The following is a 25,206-nucleotide window of genomic DNA, read 5'->3' as shown; positions in this document are numbered from 1 at the left end:
AAAAAAATTAATAAACGTTTGCAGTTATAAAGCTTACTATTCGAGTCAATACTGTTTTGAATCAGGGCCGCGGTAGAAGTAATGGAAAAAAACAAAACAAAACAGAACAAATGTGAGAAACATTTTGGAGTTGGAGTCAACAAGATTTGCAAGTGGGCCAGTTTAAGGGGAAAGTCAAAGAATACTGTTGAATTTCATTCTTGGGTTGCTAGAGAATACTGATGTAATTGAAAGGAACAAGGAAGGTATGGGAGAAAGGTCGATTTTGAGAAAATGAATGAAATGATCTACTTTTTAGTCATTTTTAGTATAAAATAAAAGTTACAGGTAATGTTCAAATCCATACTGTGGAGATTAGGTCAATATTTTGTGTCTGCGTGTATGTGTTTTTCAGTTATTTCTTTTTATTTGTTAGCCAAGGAGAAAAAATAAATGCTATAATCAGTTTATACTGAAAGCAAATCAATGTCTGTAAGTAAAACTACATGCACTGATCCCACTTCTGCTAACAAGATGTCATGGAAAAAAAAAAAAAACCTGACTGATAATCATCAAGAACAATATTTTTATTAAGAGTCTAATTTTTATTTTCATCTTATGGCAAGATTACATCAAATTCCTTTACGAAACCTACGGCTGCAACAGGCTTTGTGGTTTCAACCCAAAGGTTCTTTTGTTATGAAGCCAATGTTAAAACCACACAGTTCTGACGGTTTTTAGAATTCCAGCTTTTTCTTCCAAAACTTGAACTAGAAAATAATCTGTAACTGATATCTCACATCTCTGCCTTTCTTCCTGGCAGCTTCTCTCTCTCCACCGTGGAACCATCAGCCACGTAATGCGTTCAGCAGGATCACTGGAACAGAAACTGTCAATGGTGACTTGTGTTCCTTTCTGTATTCTCTGTTCTCTGCTGCTCAGGTCATGGTAATTCTCCCTACATGCAGAAGGGGAAGCGATTTGGAAGAATCTCTAGCCGTTGAAATCAGACAAACTTAGGTGAAAAATCTCATTCCTGCCCTCAACTGTGTGTATTCTCCTCCAGGTCACTTATACTCCTTTAGTTTAATTTCTCACATCTGTAAAATAGAAATTGTATGCTCTTCGTTTCGAGGTTAGTGGATTCGATGAGCAGTGTAATAACAGTGGTGAATATCATAGTCCAAACAAGCAGGTATCATATCCTGTCACTTTACAGCGAAGGAAGCCTCAGGCGGGTTACCTCCTACTCAGGTTGCTCCACGAAATTGAGATAACGAAAGTATCGATCCTATTCAACACTCAACATCTATTCACCAGTGATGGGCCAGGCACTATTCTAGACTCTTAAAAGGTTAGAGGATTCTATGAGATGACGCACATGAGTGGTAGATGCTATTAATGTGCCTAATTATAAGCTCCCTCTCCTACCCTTGCCGAGCCCCCTGTCAGTGGAGAACACTTCCTTGCCCCGTTGTTAGGCTTGAGTGCCTGACTTGCTCTGACCAGTGGGCATGAGCAGACATGATGCGTACCATGTCCCAGTAGAAGTTCTAAGTGTGCTTTCTTTTTCTCTTCCTCTGACAACAACAGAATGTGTCAGGTAGGGACGTGGTCATTCATCCTTGGTCCCAGATACTCAGGACATATGGAATAGAGATACATAACTTGGAGCTACAGAAAATGATACAGAGCTATGAAAAAAACAAAACAAAACGTATTTTTGCTGTTACTCTCTTGTACTAACCAACACTTAAGAACAAGAAATAAGTGTGGGTGTAAGCCACTGGGATTTGGCTTTCGAGAAAAACTGACTGGCACAAAACATAGTATCTTGCATTTAGAAGTATTATATATTTTAGTAATAATAACTAAAACATGTAATGAAAGTATATAAAGCACTTAAAAAGATATAGACATTTCTCCATCTATCCAACAAATATTTATTGAGAACTACCATGTGCCAGATACAATTTAAGCTGCTAGAAATAAAGCAATGAGCAGGTAAAATTTATGCTCTCAGCTAACGTTATTGTGGGGGAAAACAGAAATTTAACTATAAGGGAGATAAGTGTTGTAAAGAAAAATAACACAGGGAAAAAAGATTTAAAAATATAAGGAAGAGACTGTGTGTCTGTATGTCAGTGTGTCTATGTGTCTGTGAGTATGTAGTATTCAGAGAAAGCTTCATTAAGGGAGAAACTTTTGAGAAGAGATCAGAAAAAAGTAAAGGAGGGACTCAAGTGACTATCTGGGGAAAGTATATTCCAGGAAGAGAGAAAAGCAGGTGCAAAAGCCCTGAGGCACAGATGGGTTGGGGTGGCCAAGAATGAGTTCAGAGGCCCTTTTTGGAGCTCAGAGGCACACTGGTGGAAGGTGAAGTCCTACAGAGGTCTGAGGGAGCCAGTCATTTATTCCTTGACAGCTACTGGAAGAAGTTTGGCACTGGCTCTAGATGAGATAGGATGTCACAGGAAGTCTCTAATGATAGGGTGACATGATCTTATCTAAGTTTGAAAAGGATCGTTCTGGCTGCTGTTTTGAGAAAAGATTACATGGTTCGAGGGTAAAAGCAGAGAGTCCACTTCACAAGCAATTGTAATAATCTATTCAGAGACAATGGCTGCTTGCACCAAGGACAAGAAGTAGTGGATTCTGCATGTATCTGAAGTCAGTGGCTGACCAGATTTGTTAATGAAGAATAAGCAATTAGAAATAAATGGCAATTTACTGAAATAGGGAGGCACGGGGGAATGACAGAATTTACTTTTAGATATTGAGAGTTAGGGTAAACTGTTCGATTCTGATTCCCTTCTTGTTGGTCTTCCAGAGAGGGGTTTGGCTTTCTGTAGAGCTCCATGGAAACCACTACACAGTGAGCTTAGGGGAAGCAGTCCTGCCAGAATGATGACGGGGAGGACCAGAGCTGGGTCACAGTGCCACAAGGGAAAAAGGGGAATCGGGCCCTCTGATTACATCTGGGGAGGGGGCTGGTGCTCTTCTGGTCGGTAAAGCTACGGTGATGGAGCAGGGCTGAGGTTAAACTTTCACACAGGAGAATGTGTTCTATGCGGATAATGGCCACTGATTTTTAAGTGCCCCGTCTGCGATTACTCCAGGAAGAAGACTTTGCTCCCCCTTATCATGCAATTTAAGAGTCTCCAGTCTCAGTGCCAGAATCATCCTCTAAGAGATTGTTATCCAGTTCTTCTAGATCACTACACACAGCCTGGAATGAGTTGCCACTGGGGAGTAGCTGTTTTGGCTACTTTCCCAGTTATCTTTGAGATTCCTGTTAGACATCTAAGTTGAGCTGTTGAGTAAGTGGTTAGTATATTAGTCTGCAGCTCAGGGGAAAGGTTGAGGATAGAAATATGTATCTGGGAAAGATGTACGACTTCTTTACTGGAAAGTCCATAACGTGGAGTGGAAATGCCTGATGACCTTAGGCATGTATAAAGTGTAGCCTGAGAATTGAACACCACTGAAGGTAACTGAGAGGTTAATAATGTCTCCCAAACGATGTTATTACCAGGCAAACAATTTGGTTATTATAACCCCTCAAAAATAACGGAATTACAGTTTAACTTCAGACATGATTTCCTAATATTTGGCTTGTGAGGAGACATGAACACTACGAAACCAAACTGCTTTACTATCTTTGCAAAGACATTAAAGGTAGTTACGAGCAAAGATTCACAATAATCTCTTCCAGGCATAATATATTTGAGAAAATGGATTAAGAGTATTTTGGAATATTTGTTGAAATGAAATATTGATTTCCTTGGTAGTTTTTAAAAGTAAACAGTTTTGAAAATACTTATATATTACAATATTTTTTTCTTACCAGGATAGAGAATACAGTCCGTAAATGATAAATCATCAACTACAATGTCTCCTGTGAAGCCATCTCCCATTGATGTTTCCACCAAAATCTAAAAAAAATAGAAAAAAAATTTTTGTCATTATAAAGAAAACTGTTTTATGGAATCTCACAGCTGAAAAGGAATTCAGAATGTACATAAAGAGAACTCTCTTCTGAACCACTAAAAAACACCCTACAATTATCTTCATAAAGTAGGCATTTGGTCTCTGCCTAAAAATTCTGGCCACCGGAAGCCCCATACTACATTGGGTCTATGAAACCCAATTCTCTTCCTGATGAGTTTTGATTTTCTGAAATTTCAATCTATCAGATTTTTATCTACTTCCTTTTAGCTTTCAACCATTAACTCTAGACTTGTCTTGTTTTTTTTCTGATCCTTTAAGTATTTAAAGACAAATTATTGTCTCCTTTTCCCACCTTTGGCCCAGTAGTTCATCTGTTTCCAAAGTTAAATCTCTTCATCCTTCAAGAAATCCAATTTGCTGCCAGAGGTACTTGCTAGAATGTACATATCAAAGAGCTTTAAAAGTTTTCTCACACCAAACTTATTCTGTAACACATTATAAAACTGGCTAATCGTGATTAGATCTCCTTCGGGACCACATTAATCACAGTGAACTCATTTGACATCTCTGCTGTCACGGGAGCTGCGATTCCACCAAAATGCCAGGAAAATATGAAATACTGACAAACCACTACAGTATATGGCAGATTGTTATTAGGGATGAGATTTACTATAATAGAATTAATCATGATGAATTATTTTAATACTTATGCAAATTTGTTGCATACTTACTGGGAATCCTGCTATAATTTAATAATAAACTTCGAGCAAATTCAAACTTAAAAAACATGCTTTTTTTCCACTATTATAGGAGTACATGAAATTCTGTTTCATTTTGCCTCACAAATGATGTGTGTGGCAGTTGAAATTTTATTTCATTTTTTAAATTCTATCCTCCATTAAAAGTTGTCTCATACATTATTTATTGATGTCCTAGTTAAAAGAGAGAAAGTTTTAAAGGTCAAATCACTGACCTCAAACCTCGTGTCATCTTCCCCCAACTTTCCAGTCTTTCTTGAGAACTACCAGAATTTTCTCCCTGATGTGTCACTAAGGAAATTAATCAACTTGGGAAAGGTTTATGCATCTAACCAGAGCAAATATAGTTGGCCTAATATTGCCTGAGGAGCATTTAATGGTGTGATCCAGGAAGTGTCTTGCTGCTTTATAATGGATTGCTCCAAATATAAAATATGCCTTTCTTTCATCACCAGCATGACTGATAGAAATATTATAGACAGAAAACAAAAATGCAGGAAAAATACTCCATACAAAATCAAATAAGTGTTCTAATAAACAAAAAGAACTTAGTAAACATACTGTAAGAAAATATCGTTTTTATAGGGAAAAAAGACTGCGGTTGGCCAAACAATAGCAAAAAGTCATGAAAAAAATATTTAATAATAAATTGCTTGGATCATTATGTGTCTATCCCACTGCAACACAACATAGAATATGCTCATAGAAGGCTCATAACATGCAGAAAAAAGGAAAAACTAAGATATATAAAAATAAGCAGTATTGAGTTGGATATACCGCTCATGATTATCTTAGTTTATTAATGAGAAGAGATAGAAAATTGATATCATAATTCCAAAGTTTGTGGAAAGCCCAGTTGTTGTAACTATAAATATCTGTAAGATAATTTCAGGATATATACAAAGATCTAGCTCCACTAGAGTGTATGGGCTCAACTGTTCCAAAGTATTCCTTTTGTTAAGGAATTGATTGATTTATGACAATTAAATATTTCTTAATTTGTGGACCACACCAGGTAAACAGCCTATCTGAGTGAATGCTTTCTGCACAGGCTGGTTTGTATTGAAGTTTACTTCACATTACATAAGCTTTTTGATATTACATTCAATGCCCATGGAAGACACTGAAATAGTCCCAGGCAGAGGACCATTGGGTCTTGCTCTAAGACATAATTTAATCATAATTTTTACCAAAATATCTTCAACTTCCTAATCCTCTAATGTTAGCACTCTTGAGAAATAATGAACAATAGTTTCAAGTTGAGGTACTAAAAATGTCCATTTGTATATATAATTGCAGTCTCAGCCTCTTTTAAATATTAAGTCAGTTGTTTTTAAAAAGCTTACTTGATAACAAATCACATTTTGAGAAAATATGAATGTTGAGGTTTAATTCTACTTTTGTCCTATATTTAATTTAGCCTATAAAAAAGTTTTGCAAAGTATCCTAAGAAACTAGTCCTAAGACAATAATCACAAAAAAAAGAGTACACTCAGGTGACTCTATTCTGGAAAATTTACTTTCAATTCTGATGTTTTTCACAGAATAAATGGAAGGATATTCAAATAAAAACATTATTGTATGCAAAGCCGTACTGCCATTCTGGAAATTAAAGGTGGCAAATTTTACTCCTAAATACCTTTAATACTTTACGAAAAGACTTTAAGAGCAACTGAAAATTCCAGTTTGGCCTAAATGACCTGCATTATTTGTAAAAGCCAATTCTACTTACACTAGAACTATTGTTGGCTAGGAAATTGTATAAAACAATCCAGCTCTTCTAAGTTGTACTTTTCATGGGCTGCTGCATGCTCCAAATAAATATGGAATGGCCTTGTCAACTACATGGAACCTTTTAGTTCTACTATAACTAAAGACAAATATTAATAAGGCTCTGGAGACTCACCTGCACATTCTCTACATTTAAGAAACTCTGAAGTCTTGTCAAAAGTTTTCAAATGATATGGAAACTATTGTCATCATATATACATAAGATAAAATCTAATCATAATTTTTACCTAACTATATTTAATTTTCTAATCTATATGTATGTGCGTATATGTAAATATGTTTCATAGGCTCTCTTAGGTCATAAAAAATGGACAATTCAAACTTCCATCCACTTCAGCCATCATACATTTAGAAAATAATACAAAATCCTAGCATAACATATCAATTTTTTAAAAAGCACTTCTTCAGAAAGATGCTAAACTAAGGATTATATAAAATTTATAAAAGCACATATCTTTTGTGGAGCAACTAGAACTCCAATGCATTGCTGATGAGAATCCAAAATGGTACAGCCACCTTGGAAAATCAGTTGGCAATCTCTTATAAAATTACACACATACTTTTATACGATGTGGCAATCACATATGTAGGTATTATCTTTACAGGAAAATATGAAATACTGACAAACCACTACAGTATATGGCAGATTGTTATTAGGGATGAGATTTACTATAATAGAATTAATCATGATGAATTATTTTAATACTTATGCAAATTTGTTGCATACTTACTGGGAATCCTGCTATAATTTAATAATAAACTTCGAGCAAATTCAAACTTAAAAAACATGCTCTTTTTCCACTATTATAGGAGTACATGAAATTCTGTTTCATTTTGCCTCACAAATGATGTGTATGGCAGTTGAAATTTTATTTCATTTTTTAAATTCTATCCTCCATTAAAAGTTGTCTCATACATTATTTATTGATGTCCTAGTTAAAAGAGAGAAAGTTTTAAAGGTCAAATCACTGACCTCAAACCTCGTGTCATCTTCCCCCAACTTTCCAGTCTTTCTTGAGAACTACCAGAATTTTCTCCCTGATGTGTCACTAAGGAAATTAATCAACTTGGGAAAGGTTTATGCATCTAACCAGAGCAAATATAGTTGGCCTAATATTGCCTGAGGAGCATTTAATGGTGTGATCCAGGAAGTGTCTTGCTGCTTTATAATGGATTGCTCCAAATATAAAATATGCCTTTCTTTCATCACCAGCATGACTGATAGAAATATTATAGACAGAAAACAAAAATGCAGGAAAAATACTCCATACAAAATCAAATAAGTGTTCTAATAAACAAAAAGAACTTAGTAAACATACTGTAAGAAAATATCGTTTTTATAGGGAAAAAAGACTGCGGTTGGCCAAACAATAGCAAAAAGTCATGAAAAAAATATTTAATAATAAATTGCTTGGATCATTATGTGTCTATCCCACTGCAACACAACATAGAATATGCTCATAGAAGGCTCATAACATGCAGAAAAAAGGAAAAACTAAGATATATAAAAATAAGCAGTATTGAGTTGGATATACCGCTCATGATTATCTTAGTTTATTAATGAGAAGAGATAGAAAATTGATATCATAATTCCAAAGTTTGTGGAAAGCCCAGTTGTTGTAACTATAAATATCTGTAAGATAATTTCAGGATATATACAAAGATCTAGCTCCACTAGAGTGTATGGGCTCAACTGTTCCAAAGTATTCCTTTTGTTAAGGAATTGATTGATTTATGACAATTAAATATTTCTTAATTTGTGGACCACACCAGGTAAACAGCCTATCTGAGTGAATGCTTTCTGCACAGGCTGGTTTGTATTGAAGTTTACTTCACATTACATAAGCTTTTTGATATTACATTCAATGCCCATGGAAGACACTGAAATAGTCCCAGGCAGAGGACCATTGGGTCTTGCTCTAAGACATAATTTAATCATAATTTTTACCAAAATATCTTCAACTTCCTAATCCTCTAATGTTAGCACTCTTGAGAAATAATGAACAATAGTTTCAAGTTGAGGTACTAAAAATGTCCATTTGTATATATAATTGCAGTCTCAGCCTCTTTTAAATATTAAGTCAGTTGTTTTTAAAAAGCTTACTTGATAACAAATCACATTTTGAGAAAATATGAATGTTGAGGTTTAATTCTACTTTTGTCCTATATTTAATTTAGCCTATAAAAAAGTTTTGCAAAGTATCCTAAGAAACTAGTCCTAAGACAATAATCACAAAAAAAAGAGTACACTCAGGTGACTCTATTCTGGAAAATTTACTTTCAATTCTGATGTTTTTCACAGAATAAATGGAAGGATATTCAAATAAAAACATTATTGTATGCAAAGCCGTACTGCCATTCTGGAAATTAAAGGTGGCAAATTTTACTCCTAAATACCTTTAATACTTTACGAAAAGACTTTAAGAGCAACTGAAAATTCCAGTTTGGCCTAAATGACCTGCATTATTTGTAAAAGCCAATTCTACTTACACTAGAACTATTGTTGGCTAGGAAATTGTATAAAACAATCCAGCTCTTCTAAGTTGTACTTTTCATGGGCTGCTGCATGCTCCAAATAAATATGGAATGGCCTTGTCAACTACATGGAACCTTTTAGTTCTACTATAACTAAAGACAAATATTAATAAGGCTCTGGAGACTCACCTGCACATTCTCTACATTTAAGAAACTCTGAAGTCTTGTCAAAAGTTTTCAAATGATATGGAAACTATTGTCATCATATATACATAAGATAAAATCTAACCATAATTTTTACCTAACTATATTTAATTTTCTAATCTATATGTATGTGCGTATATGTAAATATGTTTCATAGGCTCTCTTAGGTCATAAAAAATGGACAATTCAAACTTCCATCCACTTCAGCCATCATACATTTAGAAAATAATACAAAATCCTAGCATAACATATCAATTTTTTAAAAAGCACTTCTTCAGAAAGATGCTAAACTAAGGATTATATAAAATTTATAAAAGCACATATCTTTTGTGGAGCAACTAGAACTCCAATGTATTGCTGATGAGAATCCAAAATGGTACAGCCACCTTGGAAAATCAGTTGGCAATCTCTTATAAAATTACACACATACTTTTATATGATGTGGCAATCACATATGTAGGTATTATCTTTACTTGAGAAATAAAAGACATGCCTAAACAAAAACCTGTTCAGAAAAACCTGTTTACAGAAGCTTTATTTTTGATTTCCAAAAGTTGGGAACAATCCAAATATCCCTCAACTGGTAAACAGTAAGCAAACTGTGGTAGGTCTATACAATGGAATAGCACTCGGCAATGAAAAAGGAACAAACTAATGATATATGCAACAACTTCTGTAAATCTCAAAAAGCATTATACTAAATGAAAGAAGCTGGACTAAAAAAGGCTATATACTTTACCAACCTGTCTATATAACATTCTAGAAAAGGCAGAATTGTAGGGAAAGAAATCCGATTAGTGCTGCCAGGAGAGGGGCTCCCGGGATTGACTACATAAGAGGAATGGAGAATGTGAGAGGATGATGAAAATATTTTCTATCTTGGTTGTGTCAGTGGTTATATAACTGTACACATTTGTTGACATTCATAGAGATTCTCACCTAAACAGGATGAATTTTAATTATATAAACTGTACCTCAATAAACAAATAAAAACATTTATTCTATACTTACTGCTATAAGTCATCAATACTCAATTATCACTTTCACTTTTTTCCTAAATTGCTAATTTAATGTATGGTATTTGATAATTAGCATACAGTAATCTCAAGTATCTCAATCTATTTTTCAATTCAGCTATGAAAAATCTTCTCTTGCTATCTATTAATAATTTTCTTTTAAATATTAAGTCGGCCATTTTTTTAAAAGCCTACTTGATAACAAATCACATCTTGAGAAAATACGTATGTTGAAGTTTAATTCTACTTTTGTCCTATATTTAATTTAGTCTACGAAAAAGCTTTGCAAAGTATCCTAAGAAACTAGTCCTAAGAAAATAATCACAAAAAAAGAGCATACATATTTTCTCTTATACTTTCCAATGGTGTCCACTCATTTTTATTTGGTAGTCCCGTAATTAAAAATGCAGAAACAATGAAAATGAAAGACATTTTAAAAACTCTCTGTAGCCTGTTCTTACAACTGACTAAAAGCTGAAGGAGACAAGCTCCTATAAAGACATTAACACGACTATCCAATATTTTGCTATATAACCTGTAACTTGAGCTCCTAGAAAGTCAGCTTAGAATCTCTATCTTTCTAGGCTAATACTTAGGAAAATGTTTTCTAGATTCAACATGAAAAGGTTTTTAAGCATCTTTGGAATTTTTTAATACAATCCTGAGACCAATCTTCATGAAATAAAACTCAGATTTTTTTCTGACAAATTTTGTTTATAACTCTGTCTCTGGCCATATCATACACACAACAAAGTATAGAATAATTAGAGTCTTCAATTATTATACTATATAGATGAATACCTTTTATCAGTAAACATGAGCTATAAGGACTGTATCTAAATTGTACATACATTGAGCAGAAAAATGGATAATAAAAATAAAACTGTGGTACAAGTAGACACGAAATAAAATCCTGGGATAGATAAATAGATCAAGTATAAAAGGATTGATTACTTAAGAGAAAAAATGATCTGATATCTACCTCACCTGACTGAGTTCTTAATTGGAGAAAAAATCATGGCAAAATTTTTATTTTTATTTTTTCATTATACTGTATTTCTTCTCAGCTAGTGTATGGCTTGTTAAAAATTTCTGATTTCTCAACGAGTGCCTACGTTGTCATTGTGCCAAGTGTTTCCATGGTTACCAAGGAGAAAAAAATTGTCTCTGTCCTTGAGTATCTCACTACCTAAGCCAGAAAAAAAACTAAGTGGTAACAACGTGGCTGTCAGGCGTTTAGTCTAACCCAAACAGTGTTCTCAAAGCAAGTAGGTAGCTAACATTTTAAAAGTGGGATATTTCTCAAAAAGATACTGTTTTATAGAGTCCCTGTGCCTCTTTATTATATACCACAAACTAAGTTAGCCTGCTCCATTTCATAGATACATACTGACAGAAGATGTCAGATTTTTTATTTAGAGAGACAGCAAAACACATCTGCCAGAGAAATACCTGGCACTGGTTCCCTGATTTCCATAGGGTGTGTGCTGGCTTGTAATACAGAAGAGGAACATGAACATTAGGGAAGTCTAGGGGAGAGGGAGGGAGGGAAAGAGGGAAAGAGGGAAAGAGGAAGGGAGAGAGAGGGAAAGAGGAAGAGAGGGAGAGAGGGAGAGAGGGAAGGAGGGAGGGAGGGAGATAGAGAGAGAAGAAGGAGAGGAAAAGGGAGGAAGAAAGGGGGAGGGAGAGAGGGAGAGGGAGAGAAGAGGGAGCTTACTGTGGAATGTAAGCCAATGTCTCAGGGCAAAGGCTATTCAAACACATCCTTTGAACACAGAAATGGGTGGAGAACTGTCTCCCAACAGTGCAGCTGGATGGTGCTACGTTACTGGTATATTTAATTTGTGAAAGCGCCATGCCTCTTAAAGTATATGTAAACTGAGATATCTAGGTCAATTCAGCCTCCTTTCCCCTTATAGATTGCGTCCTTTTATATAACTCTGCACTGAATGAGTCTGATCTGTTAGAGTCTTTCGGAGAGGCTACCCTCCTGCTGCTGGCCCAGCTCCTTTTCCACTCATAAAATATTTTCCCATCAGGCTTCTGCTGTGTTGAGGTTAGAGATTTAAAAAAAAAAAAAAAAGGTCAAGGAAGAGGGGATATGATAGAAGAAATGAAGTCATCAAATCTCATTAATGTTTCTTTATTTAGATAGAATTCTTTGTTATTCGTCTTCAAAGAAAGAGAAAGAACCTAAAAAAATAATCTTTAAGTATCTTTTAGGTCACTTGAGATTGATTCACTTTCCACAGTTCTTAAAGGGATAGTAAACCACAAAATGTATTTCAGCTACATTTCTGTATCACTTCAGATGTACAAAAAGGACCAAAATTTGGGTGAGTTTTCTTTCCCCTCCAATACGTAATGGTGCCTTTCTGGAATTTGCCTAAGATGATTTGCAAAGGAATATAGGTTAATCAATTAGAAACTAATTTGGTACTTGAAATTCTGCAAACTCACATGCTATTTTAAAGTATCTCTGGGGACTCACCTACCATGTAACCCATTTCACATCTCATCTGTTATTTAAATGAGGACAAATAGTTCTCAATTTCTCCAGGCCTAAAAATTTATATAAAACCTATTTGATTGAAGGTGACAAAGGAGCATTTAATTGAAAAGAGCCCGGTTGATATTAGAAAGAGAAAAGTGAAGATTATAATTATTAATTTAAAAGTTCAGAAAATTGTGTATTTATTATTTTTAAATGATGCAATAGGTTTTAATAAAATAAGTAATAAAATTGTAATAGAATACAGTGTAATACAGTCTGAGTGACTGATTCACACATGCCAAAATCAAATTCTCATTTCGGAAGCATAGTTCAGAAATTCTTAAATTCTTTTTCAATCAACAGACTCATTTTCATCTTCCACACCACTAAAGGCAATATTTAAAGAAAAAGAAGTGAAATTGTAGTTTATTATTTTTGTATATAACAAATCTTTTACAAAAATAATCATGTGCCCTCATTGTCTTTATGAAAGAAGGCTCCAAATCTACCCCTACTGTGTGGCAACTTAAAATTGATCCTGACCTAAGGCGAGAAAAACCAGGTTATAGATTTAAACCCAAACAATAACCCACATGTCCTTTGCTCTAGTTCAAAATCCCATAATATCCACCTAGTGATTATTGTGAATTAAAATCCCATTTCAAGTCTCACAGTTTACACATTACTTCCTCAGAGAAGCCTTCCTTGATCACTAGGGCTAAAACTATTTTTCTCTACAAACTTCTCATAATTTGTAATTATATCAGGATTTGTGCATCTTGGTGTTTGTCTGCCTTCTCTAGGAGGCTTTAAGGACAAGCTATATGAGGCTCGCTGAAAGACATAACACTGGATACACAGCACCTGACAATGATGAGCACACAGTAAGGACTTGCATATTTTAGGGGTAGATGGCACTTCCAATTTGAACTAAAGTCAATGATGTTACTCTTGATGCCATGCCATATTGCCTACGTATTTCACGTGGCATGTGATTATCAAATAAACAAAAAGATGTGAAATATATTGATTTGTCCCAGTACTTCATATTACCCATCTAAACTTTTGACAAATCCTGTTTCTTTTTTATTTTATAACTTCCAGTGTCTCTTCCTTACACAGTCTTGTTCCTGGATTCCAGTTCAGGTCTACCTATATTGATACAGTTTTGCTATCTTCTTCCCCTTTTTCCCACTCTTAAATTTTCTATGTCTATGTTTCCAGATCCTTTCCTCAATCTTTAGGACTGTTTTCTATCTGAAATAATATAAATGTCATTTGTTAGAAGGGTTTCTTTTAAATTATCTATATGTGTGTGATAGTTTTATCAGTTGTAGGCAACATTTAAAATACATTTTTAATAATACCTTTGAAAATTTATGCACAGAAGAGGACCTTAGGGAGCATTCAGAATCTAAAACCTTCATTTTCTACTTGAATAAATGAGACCCAGAAAGTTTAAATAACTCACCCATAAGTCTATAGATAGACTCTGTTAGCAAAATGATGTTCAAAACACTACAAAAGAAATGGTCTCATTCTTGAACAGTTTAAAAAGTCTAAATGCTTTAATTAAATTTTTACTTTTCATCTTTTTTGTTACTTTTAATAGTCTTCTAAACTTTTATATTAATCTGATAGATAAATGAGAAGGGAAGCTATTCAGATAATGTAAATTGGTACAGCCGCTATGGAGAACAGTATGGATGGTCCTCAAAAAATTAAGAATAGAATTACCATATGACCCAGCAATTCCTCTATTTGGTATCTATGACAAATAATACAAGACCAATTTAGACAGTTCTTTGTTTTTAGATAACTATTAATTCTGATTACAAACATGTAACATCTTCTAAGTGTTTAGAACTATATTATTAATAATGTAATACCTTCCACATGCGTCAAAGTTTATTTTTTAATGGCACATTAATACTCATTATGTATGTAACTGTACTACAAAGTTTTAACATAGATGTGCATGTCTTATATACTAAATGTTCTTCTAGGGTAAACACTGCAATAGATGATTGGATAAAGAAGCTATGGTACATATATACAATGGAATATTAGTCAAAAGAAGAGATGAAATACTGCCATTTGTGACAACATGGATGGACCTTGAGATAATCATGCTAAGTGAAATAAGCCAGCACAAATAAACAGAGACTCATGGATGTGGACTATAGACTATTGGTTACCAGAGGGTGGGGTGAGATGCAGGGAGGTAGATAGGGTAAAAGAGGTCAAATATATGGAGACAGAAAGAAATCTAACTGTGGGAGGGGAACACACAATGCAATATATATATGCCTTACTGTTCAATTGTACACCTGAAACTTACTGGATTTTGTTAACTAATGTCACCATAATAAAAAAAAAATGTGTATATTCTGCTATTCAGTATAGCAAATCTACTATACTGTAGAATCACTTGAAAAAAAAAAGAATAGACAATGAATTATATACAATTCAAAATAAAAAAAGTCTAGCTTTCAAAATAAAAATATCTTTCAATTTAGATTTTAAAATATCACTTTAGTTGAAATAATTGCTTTTGAAAGCAATACTTCTAATGATGTTTTGTTCTTTAAAAGTTACGGTATGCCATTTGAAATTATATTTTAAGTATTTGCTATTGTCAGGTGCATGTGCGCTTTGTAACTGCTCTTCAAATTTGACTTCCTCAAAATGAAAACCTGATTTTTAAAGTTACCTTTGCTATTGTTACTTGTGGAAATACAAGTAAGCATCTAAACCATTTATTACCCAAATGGTATTTGAGGGTATTTTGGTTGTTAACTTAATATGTTAACATAATAAGTTAACATAATAAGTTAACATAGTAAGTATTATAATGTAGCTTAAGGAGGAAAAATATAACTCATCAAAATTCATGATTTCACAAATATTCACGCCTAGAATAAGGTTAAAGTATACAACAGGCCTTACTAAACCACAGAATTACAACACTACATGGGAATATCTGTAATCTGTAAATGTTACGAACTCTTTAACGTAGTTACAACTTTTCTTAATTGCCTGGAAAAGTAGATAATTTTAATTATAGAGATCTAGAGTAAAATCTATATAGTATTTCATGCCCTGGGAAGTTCTTATAACTGAGGCTATGCTTGAATATTTCAGAGATATTTTTACTGTTATTTTTCTTACTATAAAAATATTAAGAACATATTTCAATGAAGGTATGCTAGGAGTCATTAATTTCTTAAGTTTTTGGTTTATTTTTTTCTCAGTTTGTGAGGATGTGGCAGCTAGTACAACTAACTACTGTTTTAATATGAAAGCTCTTTGCCTTTTCTATGGGAAAAATCTTTATTCATTAATCCATATGCAGGAAAAACTTTTAGATCTTGAGTCTGTGAGACTGGATGCATGATTTAGGCTGGCTGGGCAAATTCAATTTTCTTGCACATCAATACCTGCTCAAAGTTTTGCCAGAAATGATTTACAAAACTTTCACCAAACCACGTGGCAACCCTTCTCAATGCAAACATTTGTATGATAAAAGTCCAATTCTTGATGTTGGTCAATAACAATTTTTTTTTTAAAGAAATACATCTTTGATATAGAGCCACATCTTCTATTAAACTAAGTAACAGAGGACAATCCTTTATTTCTAACCGATAATCTTTCTCACTGACTTTTTTTCCAAACTCGTTAAGCGTTTCATTTTTTTATACCCACAAAAACAAAAATCAAATATCAATTTGACAAATTAATATATTACTTCCCCTTGGAAACAAGAAATTAATGATCGGAACTTGTCTCAGTGCACTGGCTGGTGGCCCAGCAGGATAGCCCTGTGACCCAGCTGAGGAAGATGTCCAAGCACAGCTGCCTCGGCTTCACCTGACAGGAGATTGTTAAAACAGAGTTTGCTTTTCTGTTCTTGCTCTTGAGTGTTGAGTCTCTGTCCCACGGCTTCTTTTCAAGCAAATAAGTAAGTCTTCAACAGTGCCTCAAATCGGAACTCACTTTCGAGCACTGGGTCAGAAATCTCTGATCAATCTATATCAATCTATATTGGAAGGACTTTTCTCCTTCCAATCCAGCCATTCCCCGGCAGCAGAGAATAAGCACCAGTGTCTCACGCCAGCCTGCTCTCAATGTCTGCTCCTTGCTACAGTCACCTTAAGTCTGGTCTTCAGTGACCCAGACAGTTTTCCCAGAAACTGAATATAAACCAAAGATGCCAGCTTATTAACATAAAATAAAAACATAACTGGAAATGTGTCTGAATACCTATGCCAGCTGGCCATCAAATTAAGGTTCTCAGGAAAGGAAATCTTGCACAAAATCAAAATCAAAAGGATGTTTGGTGAGAAGACAGAGGGAAGATAGTGTGGAATATTCTAAAGAGGCAGTACAGGCAAGTAAGAGAGTCAGCTGTCTATCAGGAAAGGAATACTGTCCTTTCACAGAACTAAAAACACATAAAATCTTCACCAGTAACGAAAGCTTATAGTAGGTGTATAAAACATCATAATTCATTACAATTCAGCTATCTTCCATTAACTACATTTAAGGCAATATAAGAGAGATTATAGCCCCCTTGAGGCTATTTAGGAGATAAGCTAAAGGGAATAGTCACATTTATAAATCATTGGCCAGGCATTTTAAAAATAAATTCCTGTAATACTTAACATAGATATTATTTAATCTGCTACTTCTTAAATTTATCTTACTGTCAGAATCACCGAAGGTTTTTTTTTTTAAAGTAAAGATTCTTAGGACTCTCCTCCAGAGCTTCTGATATAGTGCACGTAAAGACTGAGAATCTGTATTTTTTTAACAAATACTTGAGGTGATTCTGATAATTATGAAAATTTGAGAACTACTAATCTAATTCTAATTCTGGATTTAGAAGAACAAAGTGGATTCCTAAAGAAGTTAAGTACTGTGCCTGATACAGATATTTTACATACACACCACACACACACACACACACACACACACACACACAGAATGCCTTAGACATGTAAGCATTCTGCCTGGTAACTGAGATAAGACATAGTATATGCATGCCTCTTAAACCAGATTTCTGTCTATTCAACCATGCTACCATGAGAATATACATTATGCACAAAATTATTAATATTATGGCTCAAAAAAGGTTTTTTTGCTCTTTTTCCTACACTCTAGAGAATACCTAGTTGTATCTTGTAGCCTCCTATATACTAACTAAAGATGAGGAAAAAATATTTTTAATTTTGATGAGCTCCCTGTAAGTTTCCATTTCCTGAGATTTTATTGTTTTCTCTCCATTACCTATGCTATTATCTAAAATAACATTGCATTTCATAGTAAACTCTCAGTACTTAAGCTTGTGTGGAAAACAAATCTCCTTTAATGACAGCATTAAAATAAAATTAGAACTAGAACAATATGAAAGCCACTTAGTATAAGGTCTATTTAAGTTTTGTCTTCATTTTAAGAGCTATGCTTGTGCAAAGCTGCAAACTCATTGATAAAAATCACGAGACACCATAATACATTTTAAAGTCAGCTGAGATACCGTTTTCACTGCTCCTGTCCTGCTTGTCTGGGTTCATGTCCCTCTGTGGGAGGTACAGATAGACGTCCTCGTGACAGGAACAGCTGTCCTTACTCTTAACTCACACTCAAGGCCGTGGTGTTTTCACATGCATTAAAGAGACCAGAATACATTTTGTCTGGCAGATGAACTCTGCAATAACCAAGTCTCAATGTAAATCTAAAGTCTAAATATACACATAAAACGACCTGGTTTCTGAGTTGCATGTTGACATATCTGCTGATCCTATACAAAATACAGGAAAGTGACAAACTTTTTTTAAAAAAAAGCCACTAGCCCTGCAACTCTCCTAACTTTGAGTCACATGGAAATCAAAGTTTCGCCTCTCATTAATTTTTTAATTAATTTTACAATTACCTAAACATATAAGGAAAGGTAAGACATCTGAAGAAGTCAGTGAGGAAATAAATATAGTAAATTGTATGTATAAATAGTATGGTGTGATGTGGTAATGTAAGAGAATGTCACCTAACATGTTTTAAAGTATGGGTAAATGGACTGTTCTTAGAAAACTAGATACTGGCTTAGGATGCATTTTTAGATAGTAGAATGAACCGTCATAATACGCAGATTATTAAAGGTGATTCCTTTGGATTAATTTAAGGATAGGACATTCAATTCCAAAGATTTCATAAGAATCTTAGAGTTAAAAGTAAGTTTTCCCTTCTTAACCCCTTTCTTTCACACTATTTTGCAGTGACCTCTTTCTAACCTATTCTATTAAGTTTTCTGAAAAGATATTTTGTTTTGAACATCATCAGAGCCATTACTCCATGCTCTAGGCTTCCAGAGAGCCAGAAACTGGTTCTACCCTAAGCTTATTCTTAGGATATATTCCTAAAAATAAATGATCGAGAGGGACTGATACAATTCCTAGTGTACCTTTCGGTTAATAATCAGTGTGTTCTGTCTCCAGGGTAAGAGAGAAAAGGCCAGCAAGTGTTGGCTGTGTAATTATGCAGCCATTTTAACAAATCAGAATGCCTGGAAATATTTTAAACTTATGTTCAGATCGGTAATCTCACAACAAGGGGGAAAAAAAAAAACATAACAGCAAAGAATCATGCCTAAGGATGACATATAATTTCCAAGATCAACAACAACAAAAATCTGACTTCTATTATAATGTTGAAAGAATATAATGATCTCGTGGAATCTACAGTGGCTGGTTGTAAAGATCAGAGGTCAGTCGACTTGTGAATAACGTTTTGGTCTTTTTCTTTAATTGGAAGTCTTATAAAAACAAACAAACAAACATGTTTTTAACTGGAACACAGCCATGCCAATTTGTTTTTTATTCTCTAAGTTGCTTTCATATATAATGCTCTGTTAAGGAGTCATGACAGTGACCCTATGTCCCATGGAACCTAAAAATTTACTTGTGAGCTCTTGACAGGAAAAGTCTGCAAATGCCTGGTAGGGTCAGAATCAATAATACAATTAAAAGGTCCTTTCACAATCTTTAACTTTTTTAGTAAAAAATTTTAAAATGTAAACTTTTAACAAATCATTTAGTGTTGAATAATTGAGACTAAACCATTTTAAAGCTGCCTTTATAGAAACCATATTTCCTTTCTATCAAAGTAAAGTTTAAGAGCTCTGCATTCACCTCAGTTCTAAAACTGAAAAAAAAAAAATGTTTAGGAATATTTGTAGATCTTCTCAATTTTCAAAGAGTCCTAGCTAAAATTTTGAAATGTAAAATATATTTTCTAGTCTATGGCCATGCCACCCTGAACAAACCCGATCCCGTCTGATCGGGCTCGGAAGCTAAGCAGGGTCGGATCTGGTTAGTACTTGGATGGGAGACCACCTAGGAAGACGAGGTGCTGCAAACATAAAAAATTTAAAAAATAAGGTATTGTAAGCTGACAAGGTCCTTGCAATCTGTGAGGTCAACCAAGGGTTGCCTTGCCTAATAAATAAATAAATAAATAAATAGATAGATAGATAGATAGATAAATAAATAAATAAATAAAAATAAAACTCTTAGGTGAACTCTACTCGTAGATGAGGCTTATAAAAAGTAAAGGCATATAAGATTTTAAAGTATTTTTGAAAATTCCAGCTTCATCTGTAAAACCACATTTTCTATATAGTAAACTTCCTCTTTATGTGTTTTTGATGGTTTTACAGGTAGGTATCCAGGTTTTGGAGATATGGAACATCAAACATTTCTTATCGAAGGGAATTTCAAATGGAACATCAAAATATTTTTTCTGATGTGAGACAAAATATTGAAAGCAGAGAGATACAGAGAAGGAAGGCAGGCTGATTATAAGGATACTTTTCAACCTGGCTATTGATGTGTTGGAACCTAATGGGCCTTCTGAGGAGCCCTATAAAATAGTGTAAAAATTGTCAATCTGGGAGGAGGAAAGGAGTCCGTCCTCTATTGGTCATGGGTGGCCCTATGAGCATAAACTCCCCCAGACTCTGGGTTGTACCTGTAAGAATATCCCTTCTTTAAGTGATATACCTCCATGAATATCCCACCTGCTTAAGCCATGAGCTGTGGGCTAGTCCAGGAAAGAGTCTCATCACACCTGCACCAACTGGTCAAAGCCTGAGACAGAAACCTGTGCTTAAAGAGTCATCTATATCTTCTATCTACCTTTGGTCTCACATTTTAAATATTCTCCCTACATGACCCAATGTTGTTCCCACCTAAATCCAGCCAACAGAGTAGTCTACTTAAAAGTCTCTTCTGAGTGGCTCAATGAACTGATCAAAACCTTCAGTGGCTCCCCATCACCTGCAGGTCAATGCACACATTCTTGACCATGACATCCGAGACATTCCCTGATCTGGCTTCTGTCTACCTCTTCTTGGCTCAAATTGATGGCACCATGAATGCCAGAACTGCCTGGTGGTTCTTCACATCGGCATGTTGTTTCTCGTCTGTGTACAGCTACACGGCCTCCTTATTTCCTTCATCCCCAACTCCCAACACAGGCTCACTTCAAACCGATGCTTTACTAGTAAGTCGCTCAACACCTTCCTCAATACTACCATGCTGAGTGAGAATATCACTTCCTTTTGATTGTAAAAATTTGCATTTGCATCTCTGTCTCACTGTCTCCTTTAGAATATGTGTTTCTTAAGGACAGCGATCATCCATTTGTGTTTGCATCCCCACCAAGTGGCAGAGTGATTAGAGCATTGTTGGATCTAATATCCATGAACAAATGAATATATCAATAGACATTAATTAACACTTAAATAGAAAGGTTCCCCTTGAACTAAGTTAAAATTTACACAGATTATACCCTAAAGTTAGTTTTTGCTGTTTATGTTCCATTTCTTTGGGGCAATTAACTCATTATTTACTTTCAGTATATCGATACTTTTTGCTGATATGAAAAAAGACAGGGAAACTAATGGCCATCTCTAAAATATATGGTGGTACAGCTGTTGATATCTATCAGTAAAATTTGAATTATTGGAAAGGAAATTAAAAACATAAACTGTGATCTTAAATGTATTTTAGGAGCTCAAAGATAATTGGCATTCATAATAGCTTATCTAAAAGTTAAGGAAATCTTTTAAGATATAATAAAGATAAATTTTAGTTTCTTAATAAGGATTTTTGTGACTTACAACATACAAAAAAAATTTAGAGTTCAATCGTGAATTTAAAAAACTAAATTTCCCTTGCTGTTAAAATGTACAGCTGAAACTTATTGGATTTTGTTAACCAATGTCACCATAAAAAATAAATTAATTTTAAAAATAATAAATAAGAATAAATAAATAAATAACTGAATTTGTAGAATTTTATAATTAGAAACAATTCATAGATCATTTCATTATTCTGATGAGGAATTAAGTCATTAAAAGATTAAGTAACATCTATAATTAGTGGAAAATTTAAACCTTACAATCCAGATATTCTAACTCCTAGACCATTTGCACTTTATCATATTGTTTCCCCAGTACTTATAAAAATAAAAGTTGGAAAATCTCATTTGCTTTACATGTACAGCACCAAATATTAAACTCAGCATAGTAGTAAAACTAACATCTACGTCTAACAAAAACAAAACAACAAAATTCCATATCAAAGTCATCTTAAAATAATGTAACTACTAGGTTAATCTAATGGGGCCAGTTTTAACAAAGTTATTACCGCCTCCCCCCTACAACACCAAATTGAAAAAAGATATATTATTTGTAAACATGATGAATTATAAGCTAACTCATTTTAATCCAATTCTTTAAATTGAAGCAAATTGACTTTAGAATTATTCTCATTTTTCATTACAATCTTGTTTTTCATTATACTATGCTTCATACTAAATATAAAATCAATTTTTCATCTTAACACATGCTAGAAATACAAAGGGTCATGTCAAAAATCAGTAGGAATACTTGTTTCCAATTACATTTTTAAAAATTTATTGGAAAGCTTTTTTAATTGAACACTTTTATTCAAGTACAGTGATTCTTGTACATTGCAAGGACTGGGGTCTGTGAGGAAAGATAAGAAGCATCTTAGAGATGACGAAGTGTTAAAGTGCCATTAACTACAAGTGTAGGGGACAAGCTGGCTGCCCAAAGCATTTTTTTCTATCTATAGAACACTGGGAAAGCAAGCAGTTAGAGGGTGGGAGTCACATATTCATTTATTTGGACGTTGTCACCACTATGTTCACTAAAATCCATCTACATCCTTGCATATGTGCTTTTGATTCTAGCTGATACAGTGAAATTATAAGAAATTGGTCCCTGTTTTTTAGGTAATTGTAATCTAAGTGATAATATTAGACCGATAACTTATATAAAACTTATCTGCAACAGAACATATCTATAGCAGTTTCAAGTGACTGCTGTGGGGATAAACACTCCATTTCAATCTGTGCAAAAGGGCACACTCTCATGTCACTTTGCCCTGGTTGGAGTCCAAGAGAACTTTTGTTTTAAAAGCAATTTAGGTTAGCAATTAAGAAGTGAACTCTGGACCTACACCTCAAATCTTAAAAACCTAGTTCTACTACTTAATGTTTTAAAAAATGGTTTCTTTTGACCTAATTATAGACTTATAGAAAAGGTGCAAAAATAACAGAGTCATTAATGTTTTACAGAACAATCCTCATTTTCTACATGAAAGAGTAAAACCCTCCTCTTAGTGTTTTGGGGAGATTATAAAAAGATGGTGTACAAAACACAGCACCCTTGCACACAGAGAGTGTTAAATAAATATTAGCCATGGCTATTAATTTCGTTTTATGTCCAACTGACTTGTACCCTACCCAGTACCCCTCCTTCCCATAATTCGTGACATCAAAACACCGGCTTTTCCCCTTTTTCCTTGAGACTCAGGAGGGCCAAAGCAACAGCTTTTACTTTTTTTTCTCTGTCCCCTACCAAGGGTTGAAGGAAGGCATCCATCCTTTTTGTTCAGAGGCACCAATTCTCTCCCCTAAATCAGGCTGAGAAGGAACCAGCCAGCAATTAACTCCTCCTGGTTGTAAAGCTTTAGTAGAAATAGAGTATACAAGGGAAAACAGAAGGTAAAACTCCATGATCTGGCTTTGGGTTTCCATGAATGAGCGTCATGTATGGCCAAAACCTAACGGAAACAGTCGCAGGCTGAAAACTCCCTGTAAAACAGATTCGAGATAGAGAGTCGGGTACAGAGCTGGGGAGCTCCCTAGTGAGCAACAGCCATAGGAAAGAGAGAGAGGAGCACTGAGTGCAGGCTGCGGTTGAGCCATGACACAGTCACAACAAGGGCCTCTGCCGACCACACAGGGAACAGGGGTGGTCTTTCAGAGTCGTACCGCACTGAATGTTCTTCAGATACGCGCTATGTCCAAAGAGTGGACACACCCCGACAGGTCAACTCCCGAGGGCAACTTTTCGAGAGAACCCGCTGGGGGCGTGAGCTGCCAACCCTCCCGGCAGCTGAGGAGGAGGCCTTCAGTCCTGGGGGAGGAGGCCTTCAGTCCTGGGGGAGGATTCGGGTCATGCACGACGGTATCAATGACAAACTACTCAGGAGAAACTGTGTGGACACAGCTAATTCATAACCAGTGAATCAAAACTGTATAATCTATTCTGCTAGGTGACAGAATTTTAAAAAGATAATTAAAATCTATACATTGATCCTCAAAGTCTGTTACAATATTTATCCTTTGCTATGTTTTGCTTTGCTTTTGTTTATTTAAGACCCTCCAGAGAGCAGTAATTACTTCAGTACGTTTTGGACAGGACCAAGTTCATTAAGAATTGTCCTATGTTTTCTTCAATAACTCTTAAAAGTTTATGTTTTCATTATGTATATGACACATCTTCAGTTACTTTGAGAGTAGGGTTTGAGGTTAGTGCTGAAGTTCATAGTTTTCATTTAATACACAGTTTTAATGGCACCATTTTTAAAGAGACTTTTATTTCCCTACCGAACTGGCTATATAAGGGTAGGTCTCTTTCTAAATTTTTTATTCTGTTAAAGCAGCTTTATAATATGACTTGAAATCTGGAATGTTTGTAAATGTGATGAAATGTAAGCCAACTCATTCTTTTAAAAAAAAAATTATTTGGCTATCCTAAGACCTCTGAATTGCCATAAAAATTTTAAAATCGGTTTTGCAGCTTCTCCACAAAGGCCTATAGGGTTGATTGGGATTGTATTGAATCTAGAGATCAATTTGGGGATGATTATCATCTATTAAGTAGTAAGCTTTTACCTGTGAACTTCATATATATATTTCCATTTACTTAGGTTTTCTTTAATTTCACATACTGTTTTATAAATTTCAGATCTGTACATTTTTCTTTAAATTTATTCCTAAGTATTTTATTGTATTTAATGCTATTGTAAGCTGAGTAGTTTATATAATGTCATTTTCCAATAGCTTGCTAATCGTATATAGAGATACAATTAATATTATTTATTAACCTTTTACCCAATGACTTTGCTTAAGTCTACATTAAGTTTTAGTACTTTTCTGCATATTTCCA

The 25,206-nt window shown here is 34.4% G+C and overlaps 1 protein-coding gene and 1 pseudogene across 1 annotated transcript in view; one reads left to right on the top strand and one right to left on the bottom strand.

Annotated features, from left to right (window-relative positions):
* Positions 1-25,206, bottom strand: part of MALRD1 (MAM and LDL receptor class A domain containing 1) — a 520,465-nt gene that overhangs the window by 379,563 nt on the left and 115,696 nt on the right. The window contains 1 exon segment of the mRNA XM_023533144.1: positions 3,827-3,914. Coding sequence (XP_023388912.1) covers positions 3,827-3,914 — 88 coding nt within the window.
* Positions 19,959-20,081, top strand: LOC111742554 (annotated as a pseudogene).

Source organism: Pteropus vampyrus, unplaced genomic scaffold, assembly GCF_000151845.1.
Source record: "Pteropus vampyrus isolate Shadow unplaced genomic scaffold, Pvam_2.0 Scaffold96, whole genome shotgun sequence".
In the NCBI taxonomy this organism is placed as follows: Eukaryota; Metazoa; Chordata; class Mammalia; order Chiroptera; family Pteropodidae; genus Pteropus; species Pteropus vampyrus.
This window is presented reverse-complemented; position numbering and strand designations above follow the sequence as displayed.